We start from the raw sequence: 16,960 nt of genomic DNA, 5'->3' as shown, positions 1-16,960 counted from the left end.
TATGTAGGAGTGGCAGACCTGTGGGGAGTTGTCTAGGAAAATTCTGGTACATATATGTAAGAGTGGCAGCCCTGTATTACTGAATGTCGATTAAGTCATATTGCCATGTATAGCAAAAGTCATGAACAACAAATTTGGGTGGGGTGCTAAGCTTGACACAGTTTGTACAGACTAACTGGCCTTTTGAAGTACCTGTACTATTACTGTACACTGCTTTGGCATCTAACTGCCCATGCTGGCAACTAGCTTAATTAGAGTGTCACAAATCTTCAATCTCTCAACGGAGTTTGCAACCTCACATCGAATGTCGATGAGTTCTGCATACACGCCCGCCCGCTACAACCATGCAAACCATGATTCTAACAAATACAGCATAACTGAAAGACTCGGCAAACAACAGGCCCATAAAGAGGCAAGCAGAAAATCTTCAGTCCCTACATAGAAATGTTCTAAAAGGCGGCTACAGTTTTACTTCTTTTTTTGGGATGTTGCCAGCACATGCAAGTTGCATCATCAAGAAATAGAAATACTATGCAACAGTTGGCACCTCAAGTCACCATAGTGAACATCACTCATCCTATGTTGTTCTCTGTACTAATTTAAAGATGCCTGCTCACGATTTACCGTGCACATGCAGACACACCCACACAAACTTGAAATCGTGCCTTTACGAGTGCATTTATTCATTTTATACCAGTTCAAGATAACTTGCTGTTGAACGACAAAGCGATTTCTCAATCTTGTCCTTGTTGCACGTGACCCAAAAAAGGGTAACAGCACAGAGCACGCACTAAAGCAATGGCAAAGCAATGGCATCCGGACAGACATTTACCATTGATGAAGTTATAGACTAGCTTAACAGTGTACCAATGCATACATCTGATTTGCAGTTGTTGAATTTCTGTAGAAGAAACACTGCTACCGGTGCATCAATCTGACGCTAAGGATAGGCTATTCCTCAATTCTAGCCAGTTCTTGTAGCTATCATGTAAAGATAGATGTGTGATCTGTGTTACCAGCAGCGTCCAGCACCTCTACATGACTTCTGTCACGCTCCGAGTTGTGGATGCCATCATGTGATGCTCTGTGCTCCACCCATTTCCGAGTCACGTGCAACTAGAAAACAATCGAGAAAGCGCTTTTTGTTCAACAGCAAGATATCTCAAGATGGTAATTGTTAAATGTGCTGATAAAGAACCTAACACACTTGTCGTTAGCTTTCTCGAAATGTCAAGTACAAGTAGCAAAACTGCCATGGCAGACAAGAACCCGATTCGCATTTCTCTCTCTGCCAGGAATAAAGACTGTATGTCATAGAACGTGGTTCACCCTAACATGTTCCCTTGTTCTGCTTTGTTATGACACAACTTGAAATTGTGGCACGATTTCAAATTTACGTGCATGAGCCTGCATGTGCACGGTGAATCGTGAGCAGGCACCATTAACCTCTGATAACATGTTTTAAGCGAGTCTGTCCATACGTCTGGCTGCCTACCTCAAACAAACAGACAGACACCATTCTTTACTTATTAAATACTAGCAGAGAGACCTGGCGTTGCCCAAGAAATATTAGACAGGTGTGGTGCCTCGACGAAAAAACTTGTTAGTTTGACCTTTTTCACTCGAGAAGAAAATAGAGAATGTGCTAGTCTGCAACTTCATGCAACCTACAGTTAAATTTTCAGATGTCACAATGCATACATGGCGTCGCTCAATACAAACGTTGGCAGAAGCTTCCACCAGAATCAGACAGCCCGTTCATTTTCCATCGGATGTCAGACGTCGAATCACAGGTTAATCATGTAAAATTTGTGGCACTAAAGCAGCAATATAGTCTGTGGGCCAGGTCCAGAATTGAGACTTTTCCTTGCACACCATGGCAAACCATTTTCCTTCTAGCCTATCCTATGCATTTTTTTGTGGTGATTACAAAAGTGATGTCTTTATTAGCTAGCATCAGAGTGTCTAAATTTAACTAAAACAGAGTTTTCTTAAATTAATAATGTTGCTATAGTAACCAATACGTAAAATTAAAAAGACATTCAATTTGCTATTAAAAACTTTTAGGTCTGCTTGACAAGCTTCCTTAATTAAAGCAGAAATCAGATGTATTTAACGGAGCTCAAATAGATCCTGTATATGCAGAGAGATCTATAGTCTCTGTGTTATTCATAGTGACTGCTACGACTTCTAATTATATATATATATTTTTATTTGTATATAATACAGATAACACATATCCGCCCTAAGGACAGAAGCACAAAGAGTCTAAGTCATAATAATTAGGTAGATAGTCACTAATCAGTCTTGAGGTATACTGCCATAAACGAACAGATAACTGTTCGTGAAATTGCCTGAAAGCTTGACCCAGAGACAGGCCAGATGATAGAAGAGACTTCTTTACAATTGATCTCAACACCTCCAGACTATATACAGTAAAGGAATGCAACCCGGGAAGTGCTTTACACACATCTTCTAGCAATCAAGCAGTATTTGTCATGCTGATGAAGTTCCTTGACTCTGACTGCCATATAATCTGTGTCGGAATCTGATGTGCGCACGAGCAGCTGATCACTAAAACGTCACTGTGAACAGATGGCAATATTTATGTGAGATGCTCTTGTGTTTGCTGCATGGTTAGCATGTAAAAACATTCAGGTGTTGCCTTCTTCTTCTTCTTCTTCCTCTTCTTCTTCTCTTTCGTCTTCTTCTTCTTCTTCTTCCTCTTCTTCCTCTTCTTCTCTTTCGTCTTCTTCTCCTTCTTCTTCTTCTTCTTCTTCTTCTTCTTCTTCTTCGCTGTGTTGGAATCAATTGGGCAGTGACAACGACACTGTAGACCATCGATTTGTAGTAAATCTTGAGCAACTGCTGTGGTGACACACTTACCATTAAGAGATGTGCGTATTCTGGCAGCTGCATGTCATTCCTTAATTAAACAAAATATCAACAAAGGCTAATCTGTTTGCTGCTGCAGCCAAGAACCATTTCTGTCATGAGGAAGCATCTGGCGACGATGCTGTATTAGGATAAAAGCAGGTGTGACAATTGATGTACCGTGATTTCTCTCCAAATTCTTAATTGACAAATGCAGATAGCGATCACTCACAAAGTCAACTGATTTTCAATATTATGAGTGCGACACCAAAAAGTCTACGTCATTGTTAGCTAGGCAACCGTTGCTGAAAACTGGGTCATTTTTGCCTCACCCTTGCTGCAGAATAATTCGTAGATAGGCAGTCATGATCAATGCAAGAATCGCATTCGACTGTCTTTGTAAACGTACAATACATGTATATAGTTTCAACCTCAATAACGTTCACTAATACTACGCAAACTATCTATTTGCAGTATGTCAATGCAGTGTAGCGTACTACAGTACAACATTTCAGGTACAATGATCAAAGCACACTTTCTCTCATATCTTGTTGATATCACAACTTGAATCTAAAATTCTTAATTAGACTTTCTACAGCAGTATTTATCACTTAATTGCAAGAGCTAATGTGTTGGAAGCTTCACAGTAACCTAAAGTTAGCAGAAACAAGCACAAGATCAGGATTTTGCCTCAAACGGTATAACGCACATTAGGCCTGGAAGTTCCAGTTCATTGCTGCGCGGCTAATTTGCAAAACGGTTTTGTTCTATGTGATCAGACACGATCTGTCTCGACAAACATAGGTATTCTCAAACATCTAGTGTCATACGACAAGCTCCAAGTGTCAAAAATTGGCTTGCCAAAGGGTGCACAGACTGCATTTTCTGAAGTCTTTTCGTAATTGGCGCACAAACTAATAATAGCATCCTTGCTATCAGGGTGACAGACATACAGACTGAGTTAGCGTGCAATAGTTTTAATTTTGAGAATATATTTGACAAAAAAGACAGGCAGACAGACAGACAGACAGACAGATTGCTTTATTGAATTTAAACTTTAAAAGACACAACAAGCAAATGTTCAAAAGACAGACAGAAAACAGACAAACAGAAGACAGACAGAAAAACAGACAGACAAACAGACAGCGCACTGGACACTAACTTTACACAAGTTCAGAACTCTTAGGGATAATGTTGTATCATTTACTTGTACTCTGCATTGACTCTAGAGGTGTAGATTTTTCTGAATTACAGTATGTGTAACAGCTAGAATGTTCAAAATGTATGTATGGACAGACAGACAGACAGACAGACCAGCCTAGCTTTCTTCATAGGTATAGAGATGGAAATGCCACAGAGCACATACAATAGAAAACATTGTTAGAGACATGTCAAAATAGATGCATTAGCATATGACAAACAATACCGCATTTCTTCAATTAAACGCCGTGGTGTTTATTTTTTAGCTAGCGCTCCAAATACGGTGTTTATTTGAGGGCAACGTTTATTTGTTAAAGGCTCTCTGTCCGTGCTTTAGAAGTGTCACGGTATAGGTTTGACACCTTTCCAAGAGAACAACACTTACAATACTGGTAGGAATTTCACAGAGTGCTTTCACACATGCTTAACTCGGGGCAACTTGGGTTAGAATAACTTGGGTAGAGTTATGATAACCCTACTCCACCCAACTTGCGTTCCCACGTAGAACACGGGTAATTATATGCAGAAGACCTAGAGTACAGTCAATACATCAATTGCTTGAAGTTTCTGCTTGAGAATAGGAAAGCAGTAACGCTGATAGCAGAACAGGAGAAGGAGAAGCCATTTGTACATTAGTGCGATCGACTCTAGGGTGTGTTTTTGCATATATTAAGCGTGTCTTTGCTTAACTCCACTCTAACCCGGTTTAACCCTACTTGGAGCCAGGGTTAGCCCTCACTTAACCCGTCTTAACCCGGGTTAACTTTGGTTTAATCATAGATACTAGAGCAGGGGAAAGGGATTGGAAATGCCTAATAGATGACGTCATCATGCAATACAAAACGATCCGGGTCGGCGGTTGCCTTTGATGCTCATGCGCGTTACGCCATTCTGTGCGCAAAAAAGTGGACTTTTACGTCTACAGCAAGTTGCAGCAGACTAGCCCAGGTCAGTTTTCGCCCAGTGCCATTCATACAGCAATGAAACGGACAACTTTGGTATCTCTCATTGTTCGTGGTCTTTCAGAGTTACTGGCAAACGTGTGAGCACTCACTAGTGAAGGAAGCCAGTGAAGGTACCCATATCAATCCTATCATAATCTAGGGAGACGGAAGAAATACACAGAGAAACGATGAATGAGTCTTCTTCTGGTACTAAAATGGCGGCGAGAAAAGCTGACGGCGTCTAGGTTGTGTACCTCTAGCAGTGGGCTACGAGCTCACATAACCGGGGAGAGTGCATGAACTAAGCAGGCGGTATTACGTCAGTGGAACCAGGTATAATAGACGCTGAGAAAGGTACGTAGTTCAGTACACTAGTATCCTAAAGGAGAAAAGGTCATATTTTCTGCTCTGCACTTTGTGTACCTTCAGCGCAACCTTGATAGTTCACAAGTAGTAATAGGTTCCAAATTCTGTTCTGGGTACCTTTCAAGAGTGGAAATGGGTACTTGAGAGGCTGAGGACATTGAATTGAACTAATTTAATAAAGATTTCTATCAGGTATTGTGCAAGTGCAACCATAGCTATATTAGTATTAGAGCGTACAGCAAGTATGGTTCCACGTTGGAGAAATATGTTCCAATATGTTAGATGGGACGAAAGATGTATCTGACTTCCAAAAAGAACAGGGAGAGAAGGAAGTCTGCTGCCAGGGAGAAACTTGAAGTCGAATCGTGCAAGTCTAGCCTTGACAAGGTTTGATGGTATTGTCCTAGCCTTTCCATTGATGGCATCAACAGTACCCAAGATAATGTGACTAATATTGGCTTAATTACAGGATACTTAAACACCTCTGAATCCAAGCATAACCTGTGTAACTCAAACAGAGGTATAAGACTGGATTGTAATTGTAATTAATGTACTAAAGTGTGACAGGAACACTGTGTTTTCTCATAGTGTGAGGATGTCTCCATTGTTGAGAATCGACCTTCCCAAACTTCTGGCCCACTTGACTTTGATGACATAATGAGTTCATTAGCTTTACCAAAGGGATGGTTCACTGTCTCTACAAATGCAGAGTCTCTTTGCTGTGTTATTGTCCACATTGTTGCCAACTCGACATTTCAGCCTGCTGAAGCAGATGTTACTTTGAAGATTTCGGACGACCATTCCTGGATTGTTTTCATGCGTGGACGAAGAGTGAGTGAAAGAGGTCGTACCCAGTTGTCATCACCCCTGGTTGTCACCGATGGTGCTTCTGTTAGAACCATTATAGATAATTTGGAGAGGTCTCAGATTTGCATCGGCAATCCTGATGAACGTTGGCATCCTCTATCACAAAAAAAGGAAAGGACAGTTCAAGAAATCTGGATGAGATGAAGTCATTGCATTTATGGATCAGAAAGAGGTCGCGTTCAAAGGAAAGTGTTTTACAAGAACCATTTGTCACGTCAGTTGTGACATGGTGGCATGTGGCAAGGACGGTCGATGTAGAACATGTAGGCAGTATAGAGCAACACTTAGAGCAATGAAACATCGTGAAAAGAAACTGTTGGTGCAAATAAAGAGGGCAGTTGTAACTTGAACAAACAATCGTTATATGAGAACACCAGAGAGAGCAACGAAATTGAAGTCTTACAAAAATTCTGTCAAGTCAGCCATGCAAAGGATGGCTAGAATGAAGTCACTTTTAGTTGCAACTGTAGAGATGAATGGTATGGAGCTAGATTCTGAAACACACAATGACCTTCTACAGATAATGAAAGAACGGTCATCTGAAATTGCTTCAAAATTTCCCAAGAACTCTTTCCATCAGCTATTTTGGAAACAGCAGATGGAAGCTGCATTATTAAAAAATCCAGAGCAGATGAGATGGCATCCATTGATGGTCCGATGGTGCCTGTCTGTCAAGCAAACGTCATCCACTGCCTATGAGACACTTTATAATTCTGGTCTGGTCACACTTCCATCCAAACGAACACAGAGATTACACCCACACCTGTAACGTGTCCTCTGGATTTTGTAACAGCATATATGAGAGGCTTATTCAAGATGCCAGTTTTGATGGTGCTGCTGACTGGCAAAAGCACATTGTGTTGATTTTCGATGAGATGCACATTAAGGAAGATTTGGTGTTCAACAAAACAACAGGACTGCTGAAAGGTTTCATCAATGTTTGTGATATCAACAATCATCTGATGAAATTTGAACAGTTATTGGCAACCAAGAAATCATTGCCAGCTCTTGCAAATTCAATGCTCATGCTAATGGTGAGAGGAATATTTACATCCTTGAGATTTCCATATGTACAGTTTCCTTGCAAGACTCTTTCTGGTGATACCTTATATCCTATTGTTTGGGAAGCCATTCAATGACTGGAACTACTTGGATGTAAGGTGCTGGCAATAATCTGTGATGGAGCTAGTAGTAATCGTAGCTTCTTTCGTATTCATTCAACAAAGAATTCTTCTGAGGCTCAGGAGCAGCTAGCTTATAGAACTAGAAACCCTTTCAGCTGTGATCGTGACCGCACATTTCTCTGGTTTGTGTCTGATGCTCCCCATTTGATGAAGACGACACGAAACTGTTGGGCTAGCCCTAAGCAAAGTCTCTGGGTTGGTTACAGCATATTGTATGACAAATATTGCACCTCTGCTATCAGTGTTTGTGTTTAGAATTGTGGTAAAGATATAAGTTGGAATCATCTTCGACGACTGTACTACCAAGATTCTGGAGCACAGAGATGTGCTGCAGGGTTGAGTCTTGTCCCTAAGCTGAAGTTTGAGCACCTCAAGTTATCCTCGTTTTCTAAAATGAGAGTTGACTTAGCAGTTCAGGTAAGAATGTATGTACGTCTCCTTGCTACAGTAGAAATCATTGCGACTGCTTTTACCTCTTTCCTCTGGACAGGAATATACTGGATGTATCATACACATGTTTATGTGTGTCTACAGGTACTGAGTGAGTCAGTGTGTCATGCTCTGCTGGAGATCGGTGGAAATTCTTTTTCGGGAACAGCAACATTTTGTCAAATGATGGATCGATTCTTTGACTGCCTGAATGTTACCAATTATTCTGAATGTTACAAAAGATTGAAGCCCTTCAGAATGCCTTATCAATCTGTCAATGATTTTCGTTTCAAGGTAATATTTATGGCACTTATTGATGATATGGTAAACTAAAGTGACTTCACTTACTATACAAGCTATACATACATATAAAACACATGACAATATACATTTTTTACTTGTATATTTTATTTAATATAATATATATACATACATATATTTTACTTTTGTATTTTATTTAATATAATATATACACACAAACATATATATATAGTGGAGGGGTAGCTATTATTTATATTTGAATAAACTATATGTATTTTTATATATATATATATATATATATATATATAATACATTATATATAGATTGTTAATAAATAGAGTACAACTCAAATACAGAGTCTTGTTTTCACAGTGGTTGCAAAATGAATTTCTTTCGTACCTGGACAAATGGGAGAGCAGTGTAGCAGAAAGAGAGGATTTGTCTGCCTCTGTAAAAAAGACCATGCTGTTGAGTAGAGAGACTCTAGAAGGGATCAAGATAACTGGTAAAACCTTCAGTTGTCAAATTACTTGATTATGTAGAATATCCTGTGCAATATTTAGTGAAATCATTCTGTGAAATGGGACAGTATTTACTGAGCATTCCAGAAGTGAACAGCCTGCTATCCAATCGAATCTGTTGCCAAGATATAATTGAACAATTTTTTGGCAAACAACGTCAGCAGAGAGGAACCAATGACAACCCAAAAGTAGAGCAGTTTGAGTACAACACATCTTCTATTCGAGTAATGAGCTCAATGGTCCTTGCTCCTGTCCATGGAAACACTGGAAGATTTTCGAGAAGAAGACCAGGTGATCTGGCTGTAGACAAAGAGAACACTCCATTGCATAAGCGGTCAAGGCTATGTGCAAAGCATTGTTCTAAGGGCACTGTGAGATTTCAGCAACAAAGTACCTAAGATTTCAAAGTTTTACGAAGAGGCTTAGCTTTAGAATACCTACTGCATGAGCTTGTTTGTACTGTTCCATAAATGATCTCACGAATGAAAATCCACGTATTGTAATCCATAAGTCTACAATCATTCTAAGTAGCTGATGACTACCATCATCATCAAGATCTGAAGACAACTGGGACCAATAGAACTGAACGTCATCTGATCCCACAACTGCCTCTCTGACTTCATCACGGGAACATAACGACGATGAAGTGTCAAGCTCTGACAAATTGTACAGCTTACGAACATTGAGTTCAAGCTGCTCAAACAGGAGATAGGACAGATCACTGACTATAAACAGACCTCCACGGTTTACTCGATCCACCCAGTGTCTAGTGTAGGCGAGGAAATCTTCACAATCTGTCTCATCCTCACACATCCCCCAGAGGCACAGAATAAATTCCTCTTTTTGGTGATGGGAAGATCGTTCTAGCTTCTTTCTTAGTGACACGGGAATGTAACCTGCCATGTATCGTATCACCTTTTGCTCCTCTGTTGACGTGGCCAATTGCTCAGACTGATGAGTCAACGACGTAACCTCAACAGGGTAATGGACTTTTATGAGGTGCTCCATGATAGCAGTGACCAACATTTGACAATGCATCGAATCACCAGAACACACCTCAGTTGGTTGCGACTTCCACAGTGTCGTCAAGTCACTGGAGACACAAACCACATGGAAGTTGCGCCAAATTCTCTCCTTCCACGATCTGCTGGGCTTCTTTCCCACGTCCTTCAAACACGGAAGAAGCAACCGCAACAGTGACTTAGCGAAGCTCTCGAATGCTTGCCTGTTCTGAGCACTCCAGACAAGTAGCGAATCTGCTAAAACTGAAACACTCCTTCTTTCACTCAGGGAATCGTCTACCTTAGTCAACACAACTGCCACAGTGTCGCGTAGGACCTCAGAATCATTGCAAGGGACAGCCACCATATATGCCGTCATGACATCACGTGTAACGCGCATAATCTCTGAAGTAAGTGGGCGTTGCCAATCCCTTTCCCCCGCTCTAGTATCTATGGTTTAATAAACTCTCGTTCACACAACTGGGGTAATTGGAGTCTAACCCAAACTTAACCCGATTTAACCCAAGTTAACCCTGTGTGTGAAAGCACTCACAATTTGAGACATCAGTTCCAGCTCAAGCACCTCCTCTCACGTGCGAGAAATCGAACAGCACGTGAGGTCGTGCAATGATTATAAAGGAAAGTTTGGCTCGTGAGGCTAGAAATACGGTACCTATGATGCCTCTGACTGATGCCATATGCCACTTCTTCTTGAAAGCACTGACTACACCATGCACTGTATCATTCTGGATGTTTATAGTTGTTGTCCCTGAACAACCACAGTCTGAGTCTAAATTTAGTTATCTATAAAACCTATTGGTAGTTTAGCCCTGAACAAAGAAAGAGAGAATTTTAAAGCTAAGAGAGTGCATGCAATGATATACCACTGTTACTCATGAAATCAACATTAATTAATTGAACACACCACCTGTAATTAACCAGCATGCAACCTCAAGGTGTTTCACTGTTTAGATGCACATACAAATTCCATTGAGGTACCTGTCATTCCATATCATCTGCTGCTCTTGGTTTGCTACAGTTACCTTCTCAGCCTGCTTCCCCACTCTCATCAGGTCGACTTTTTCTAGATGACGTGCAACTGACCTGAATTCCCTCTTTTCCACGTCAGCTCTATCCTCTGCCTTGTTAACTCTCTTCAAAAGTTCACTGAGTTGTTCGGCAGTCGTTTGCAATCCTTCACGCAATTGATATCTGTCCTTTCTCTCTTCTTTCCACCGTTCGTCGTTTCTTCTTACATTTGCTCTGAGTTCATCCTGGATACGAACCAGTTCTTCTAGAAATCCACGATAAGCTTGCTCATTAGCGTTTATTCGGCTTTCCAAATGACGTATCCTACTGGAACTGAACTCATTCAAAGGTGATACGCTCACTGGTCTCTGTCTGCCAGAGAAACCATTTCCACCTCTCATTTTGTCTATAGCAACTATGTCCTGCGTAGCAAAGTCAGTAGTGGTGCTTGGTTCTGACTGCGCCAGAGATTCAGACACAGAGCTTCGGTCCAAGCGTCGGCCAATAGCAGGCAAAGACCTTCTGTGATAAGATAAAATTTCTAATACGAAAAGCTCCGCGAAACTAGTTCAAACCTTGAAGATGTCCACATATTCCGTCCACAACCCAATCTAGGTGTACAATAGCTAGTAGCTGGTAGCAACGCTAACCCGGATATCGGCTTGATTTCAATGAGCTTTTTCTCCAACCCGCCCTTTCCACGCCCCCTCACGTGCAAAAGAGCTTTCCCGCCCTCTAGCTCTCACCGATGCATCCGCGATGTACCCGCCTTTCCGCGATCTACCCGCCTTTCCGCGATCTACCCGCCTTTCCGCGATCTACCCGCCTTTCCGCGATCTACCCACCTTTTCGCGACTCACCCCTCACGGCTCCGAGGCTACCTTACCAAAATCTGGACTATCCCCCGGATAAACTTGACTATCCCCCGGATAAACTTGACTATCCCCCGGATAAACTTGACTATCCCCCGGATAAACTTGACTATCCCCCGGATAAACTTGACTATCCCCCGGATAAACTTGACTATCCCCCGGATAATCTAGACAATCCCCTGGATACTTTGTCCAGGGGTTGACTGTGTCCTGTGACACTGCTGTAGTAGTCTAGTATGGAATACCCTATAGACGAACGTGACTTTTCCGTTTCTCACCCTACTGTTTATTTGGAAAAGCAAAAGTGGCTTCTTTGTGCTTTACACGCTCTTAACAACTTGCTTCAAGATTCCGAGGCTTTCTCGAAATCGGATCTAGACTCCATTTGTGAGAGTTTGTCACCAAGGTCTACCAGACAAAGTTTTAGTGTGAACCCGCACCGCAATTCATTGGGCTTCGGAAACTACGACGTCAACGTTCTCATGTGTGCCCTTCAGCAGAAGAAGTTAACAGCAATTTGGTTTGACAGAAGAAAGTAAGGAAACCTTACTGTACCATAGTATGCTTGGGTGTGTTTCTTTTGAGTTGCCTTTGGTTTGTATATAAAAATCTTTCAATGATGGAAGAGAGACCTAGTTTCTTTTGGGTGAACTGGCACTGAATGTTTTTTTTCCCATTTGGTACGGGCTAAACACTTCTATATTGTAGAATATTGGCTACAGGCTTGCTTGCATCTAATTATTGACGGAGGCCCTGGTTGTTGTGGCAATATTTTCATTACATTTATTGGAATCTCTGGAGCAGGTACATGCAGCTAGGATTTAGTTAGGTTATTGCTATGCATGTAACCACAGGTGTTTAATTAATTTTTTAATGTGTGTGGGATTTTTGGCTCACAAGTTCAAAGTCATAGTGAGCAGTACGTCGTAATTCTCTTGGGCAAGGAATTCACACACAATTGCCTCTCCCAACTTAGGAGTATATGAGTACTGTACCTGGTCTGTGATTGTGGTAGCAAGGTCTCTTATATTTTACTATGACAAGTCCATTAGATGCTGTGGTGCTGGGTGGGGTGTATGTTGCTCACACTATAGTGACTACAGTTGGCATTTCAGGTGGTTCTTCTTTGAGATACCTAGCCTCGAATTTCCAGACCAGAGAGAGCGCGAACTCTAGTCTGGACCAAGTTGATACTAAAATGATTTCGGAAATAGCCCTTCTAAGCCAATCAGCTCCTACAACCCAAATCTCGGTTGTAAATTCTGATTGGCTTAGCAATAATTAGCACTGATTGCACGTGTGTGAAATCCTCGTGGGCGGCTAAGTGCACGCCAAAACAATGACTGCACACATCTTGGTTTTAGTTTCAGCTTCAGTTCTTCGATATTTTCAAGCTTGCGGTGACAGGACATGCACAGCAGCGTCGCCAGACCATCACCTTTGACAACTGGTCGAGCGGTAGTCTCGCTAGTCAAGCGGTTAGACTAGCTAGCGGTCTCATGCCGTTCACCAAGATATCGCCGCAAACACGGCAGACGTCTCTTCTTTGTTCGTGAGATCTCATGGCATTTACAAATTATATGTTGATCTAGGTAAAACAATCCTATGCTGTTAGACACCATTTAGCATCGCTATTGATAAATACTTCCGAAATCATTTTAGTATCGACTTGGTCCAGACTAGAGTTCGCGCGCTCTCTGGTCTGGAAATTCGAGGCTACGAGATACCTTACCCGGCTCCAGAAGATTGCTAGTGCAGAAACCCAATTTTAGGCTTTGGCTGTAGTAAGGCAGTGTAGTCTTGCATAACCAAGCCCTCTCCAGCTGTCCTTTGGGTGAGGAAAGGTTCAGTGAACTTCATTCGATATGTTGTTGTGTTGCCGCTTCACCAGTAATGGGTTAACTATATACCGGATTTGATTTTAAGAAATGATCGAATAGTTTTCTTCATCAGTGCTGTTTGCAGTTGCTTTTGACATCTAACAACATTGTCTATGCATCCAGTCTCTGTGCTGGTTACACACTGCTTTGTTGGACATTATTGTAGCTGAGGTGGAAACCTGCTGAATCGGGACTCCTGTATGTGGTCATCTTAGCTGCCATAGACATGCAGGTTTCACAAACAGAAAGGACTTGATCGTGAGAATTCTTTTCATCTGCGACAAGAATCACCAATGTTGACAAATGCCCCAGCTAGAAGATATTGAGCTAGGACTGCACTGAGTGGGAAACCAATCTGGCCTTTAGTGAATGATTTAATTATTCAACCAAATTCACTATTTTGTTAACCAATTATCAGTGAAGCAGCAACACAGGAAGTTTGCAAGACTCGTTCCTGCTTTGAAGTATGACAGCAAGAGAGGGTTGGGTTACACAAGACGAGTAAGGCAGCTTCTAAACTATCTAAACCATTTGTTGTTGTTGTTGTTGTTGTTGTAGTTGGTGTGTGTGTGTGTGTGTGTGTGTGTGTGTGTGTGTGTGTGTGTGTGTGTGTGTGTGTGTGTGTGTGTGTGTGTGTGTGTGTGTGTGTGTGTTCCATCCACGTAAAACTTCAAAATCACATACACTTGATTAAGTTCTGAACCTGTAGGGACCAGAATTGCTGAAGGAACCATGTGTCTATGCAGGACATAGATGCCATTGTGAATGATTGCTACAGCCATAGACTTTCTAACACAAAAGGGACCAGCACTGGATGTGAAAGAAACAGAGTGGGCGAGCCAATACAAAAGAGTAGCTATTTGTTTGTCTACTGGAATACCTGCATGCACTGCAGTATCGTTTCTTCAAAGAAAGTTGCTGTACAACTGTGTAGAAAATGCTCTTTGGCATTTTTTTCTGAAGTAGCCAATGTATTGACTGTTTTTCCATTGGGATACATCCTACCAACTTGCCAAGATATGTGACCTCCGACTCCCAAATCCAGTCTTTTGTAGAGCACACAAGAGTTGACGTTCCAACCTAAGCTTCAATAGTTTTCTCAACAGTGCAGGGGATATGTAGAGGCTGCGTAGATCTCAGGCTATAGCAGACATACAGCAGCGACGCTTTACCTTCTGGGCAAAACTATGGCTTTTCCGAAAACTACCAACGTTATTGCCAGTAACAAACACAGCCTGTTCGCTCTGAAGCAATAAGAAGACAGCATAGAGGAGAGTTTTATCTGACGGTGTTACAGCATTGTGAAATCTAACACGAATGAATATGCTAGGTGTGACTGCACATTGATATAGTATTAGGGTATGGTAATGTCAATGGAAATGTAAGGCTAATGTGAATATAGTGTGACCACGGCTTTAAGTTATGCTATTTATGTTTCCCTTGTGTCTTGATCCTTGCCATTTGAAATTTTTTAGCTCGATCTGATGTGAAATTTGTGGTCATGTAAAACAACAGTCTCTTTGTATGATTTTAGATAGATAGTGTCCTTGAAGGCAAAATGGCATCCAAATTCATAATGCTTCACATAAAGTCACTACTAGTTTCTTCACAACTCTCATAGCTGTGGAAGAGAATGAAAACACAGCTTCCATTACTAGATTATGTAATACTAGTATCTTGTAGATTATTGCATTTGGATTGCGATTTATTGAAGTGAATTTGGTTACAGGTCAGTGGAAATTCTTCAGTTTGAAAACATTTACGGCTTTATATTGAACCGACCAGTTCGAGGACTTCGACTTTCAAAGTTGCTTATGCTTGGCAGGAAATCTCTCCACTGGACAGCTTTAAGGAAACTAAATGGTATATATTACCATCTGGATTCAGGTATGCCAGATCCCATAGTTATTGGCAAAGAAGATGCTGTGAAAAGTTTTATTCAAAGAGAACTAGAAGACAATGACCATCACCTTTTGGTTGTTATTAGCAATGAAGCTCATACTTCAAGTTCTTGGTTACGTAATGAGGAAAGCACATAGCAGCAGTATATGTACCACTGTAATGTACTGGATCACTGCATCTTTGTTGCACCTATTATGCGGATACATAAAGAATGGAACGAGTTGCTGCTTTCACATGGCACAGGATCAGAGTACAGGATATAATCCCTGCCACAGGATAGTGTACAAATGGAGTTATAGTAATGACGATGCCGTGTAGGAGGTTGAGGTTTGTAAGCAAGCTTTTCCATATGGTATATGTATTCATTGAATTTAACTATAATCATCTAAATGACACAGAAGGTACTTTGCAATTAACCATCATTGTATTACAGTATAACATATTGTAATGCATTATCAGTTAGCCAGGCACCGGATTGTTCGTAGAACACATTACACAGGTAAAACATTTCATTGTCTACTGGTCTTTTTGTGGTAATTGCATGTGTATGATACTTTATTAATTAAGCTATTGTTTCCATACTCAAGAATGATTTGATGATAGCACTTTGTGATTACTTGTTTGAGCCAAAGTAATAATTGGTAAATTATTAAGGTTACGGTTACCTCACCTGTTTTTGCTATCATTTCTACATTTCTTCAAGGACTAAGCGAGCTAGCAAGGTCTTCATGGACAAAGGTGCTAAGCTGTTCAGTCTATCTTGTGCCATACTGGTAGTAAGGTTGACCTTCTGCTCTCTCAAACATGAAAGCAAGACTCACATAACCCTGCAAGAACACCCAGTGTCAGAGGGATTTCTAAAATTTTGAAAAGCTTCCTAAAGTGGTAAAAGACAATCGATACCTTCACGGACTGATTTTTCCTATTTCCTGCACATATTGTGCTGCTGCTTCCACTTGAACGCAGACCTTTCTATTAAGATGATGGTTCATACATGACTGTAATGATCTCAGATTCTGTCAATGCAAGCAGTTGTGAAGTAATAAAAACTCCGGCAAACTTCATACCAAATGCAAATGTGACAAGTCAGTGGTGGGCTAATACATTGATAATACTGATACACTCATACCACGTTCACACTAGCAACTTCAGAACTGAGCTGGGTCAGATAAATTTCTTCAAGATTGTTATTACTTTACTCTACTCAAATTACTTGATAAAGGCCTTGTTTTAATGAACTTGGCCACCTAGATCACTTTCTACTGTACCTGGCATGATTCTGAAGTCTCTAGTGTGAACATGGTATAAGACATTCCAATTCATTATGTGGTCTCCACCTCAAACCGTGTAGCTTCTAAAATTGCAAACACTGATGTATTACTGTAATACATAAGTCAATATGCATTATGTGTACACATAAAAGTATAACAGTATCCTGTCCCAGTGCATAAATGTATGTATCACGAATTATGTATAAAACCTATGTTTGAGAGGAGGTTTTCCAGCTCTCTCTGCTACCTTGTTTCACCTTACTTCTGTAACTTAACAGTTGTGGCTTGAGTTGTTCAGTATAGTCATCAGTCTGCATGTAATGACATAGCATACTGTATATCCCGTTGCTCTAATCCAA

General features: G+C 41.0%; 3 protein-coding genes across 4 annotated transcripts; 1 reads left to right on the top strand and 2 right to left on the bottom strand.

Moving 5' to 3' along the window:
- Nucleotides 1-9,048: 9,048 nt before the first annotated feature.
- Nucleotides 9,049-10,026, bottom strand: LOC134184753 (uncharacterized). Its single transcript, XM_062652497.1, has one exon. The coding sequence runs from the start codon at nt 10,024-10,026 to the stop codon at nt 9,049-9,051; it is 978 nt and encodes a 325-aa protein (XP_062508481.1).
- A 500-nt stretch (nt 10,027-10,526) lies between these two features.
- On the bottom strand, nt 10,527-11,689 carry LOC134184970 (uncharacterized). 2 transcript variants are annotated; one of them, XM_062652749.1, is made up of 2 exons: nt 11,252-11,689; nt 10,527-11,198 (listed from the first exon to the last, which is right to left on the bottom strand). In XM_062652749.1, exons 1-2 carry the CDS (start codon nt 11,266-11,268, stop codon nt 10,616-10,618), a joined length of 600 nt encoding a protein of 199 aa, XP_062508733.1. In that variant the 5' UTR covers nt 11,269-11,689; the 3' UTR covers nt 10,527-10,615. The 2 variants fall into 2 exon arrangements, with proteins under 2 accessions (XP_062508733.1, XP_062508734.1); XM_062652750.1 differs by having other exon boundaries at nt 10,527-11,195.
- A 32-nt stretch (nt 11,690-11,721) lies between these two features.
- On the top strand, nt 11,722-15,929 carry LOC134184969 (josephin-2-like). Its single transcript, XM_062652748.1, has 2 exons — nt 11,722-12,083; nt 15,158-15,929. Exons 1-2 carry the CDS (start codon nt 11,785-11,787, stop codon nt 15,465-15,467), a joined length of 609 nt encoding a protein of 202 aa, XP_062508732.1. The 5' UTR covers nt 11,722-11,784; the 3' UTR covers nt 15,468-15,929.
- Nucleotides 15,930-16,960: the final 1,031 nt, after the last annotated feature.

This window comes from Corticium candelabrum, chromosome 9 (assembly GCF_963422355.1).
Source record: "Corticium candelabrum chromosome 9, ooCorCand1.1, whole genome shotgun sequence".
Taxonomy (NCBI): domain Eukaryota; kingdom Metazoa; phylum Porifera; class Homoscleromorpha; order Homosclerophorida; family Plakinidae; genus Corticium; species Corticium candelabrum.
Note: the sequence above shows the minus strand (reverse complement) of the source record. Positions and strands in the feature narration are given on the sequence as shown.

What these genes read in the sequence shown, in the direction of transcription:
- LOC134184753 (XM_062652497.1), bottom strand. Translation starts at nt 10,026, where the DNA reads ATGACGGCATATATGGTGGCTGTCCCTTGCAATGATTCTGAGGTCCTA.
- LOC134184969 (XM_062652748.1), top strand. Translation starts at nt 11,785, where the DNA reads ATGGAATACCCTATAGACGAACGTGACTTTTCCGTTTCTCACCCTACT. An exon ending in ATTTGGTTTGACAGAAGAAA is followed by an intron (nt 12,084 to 15,157) that starts GTAAGGAAACCT and finishes ATTTGGTTACAG; the next exon opens with GTCAGTGGAAATTCTTCAGT.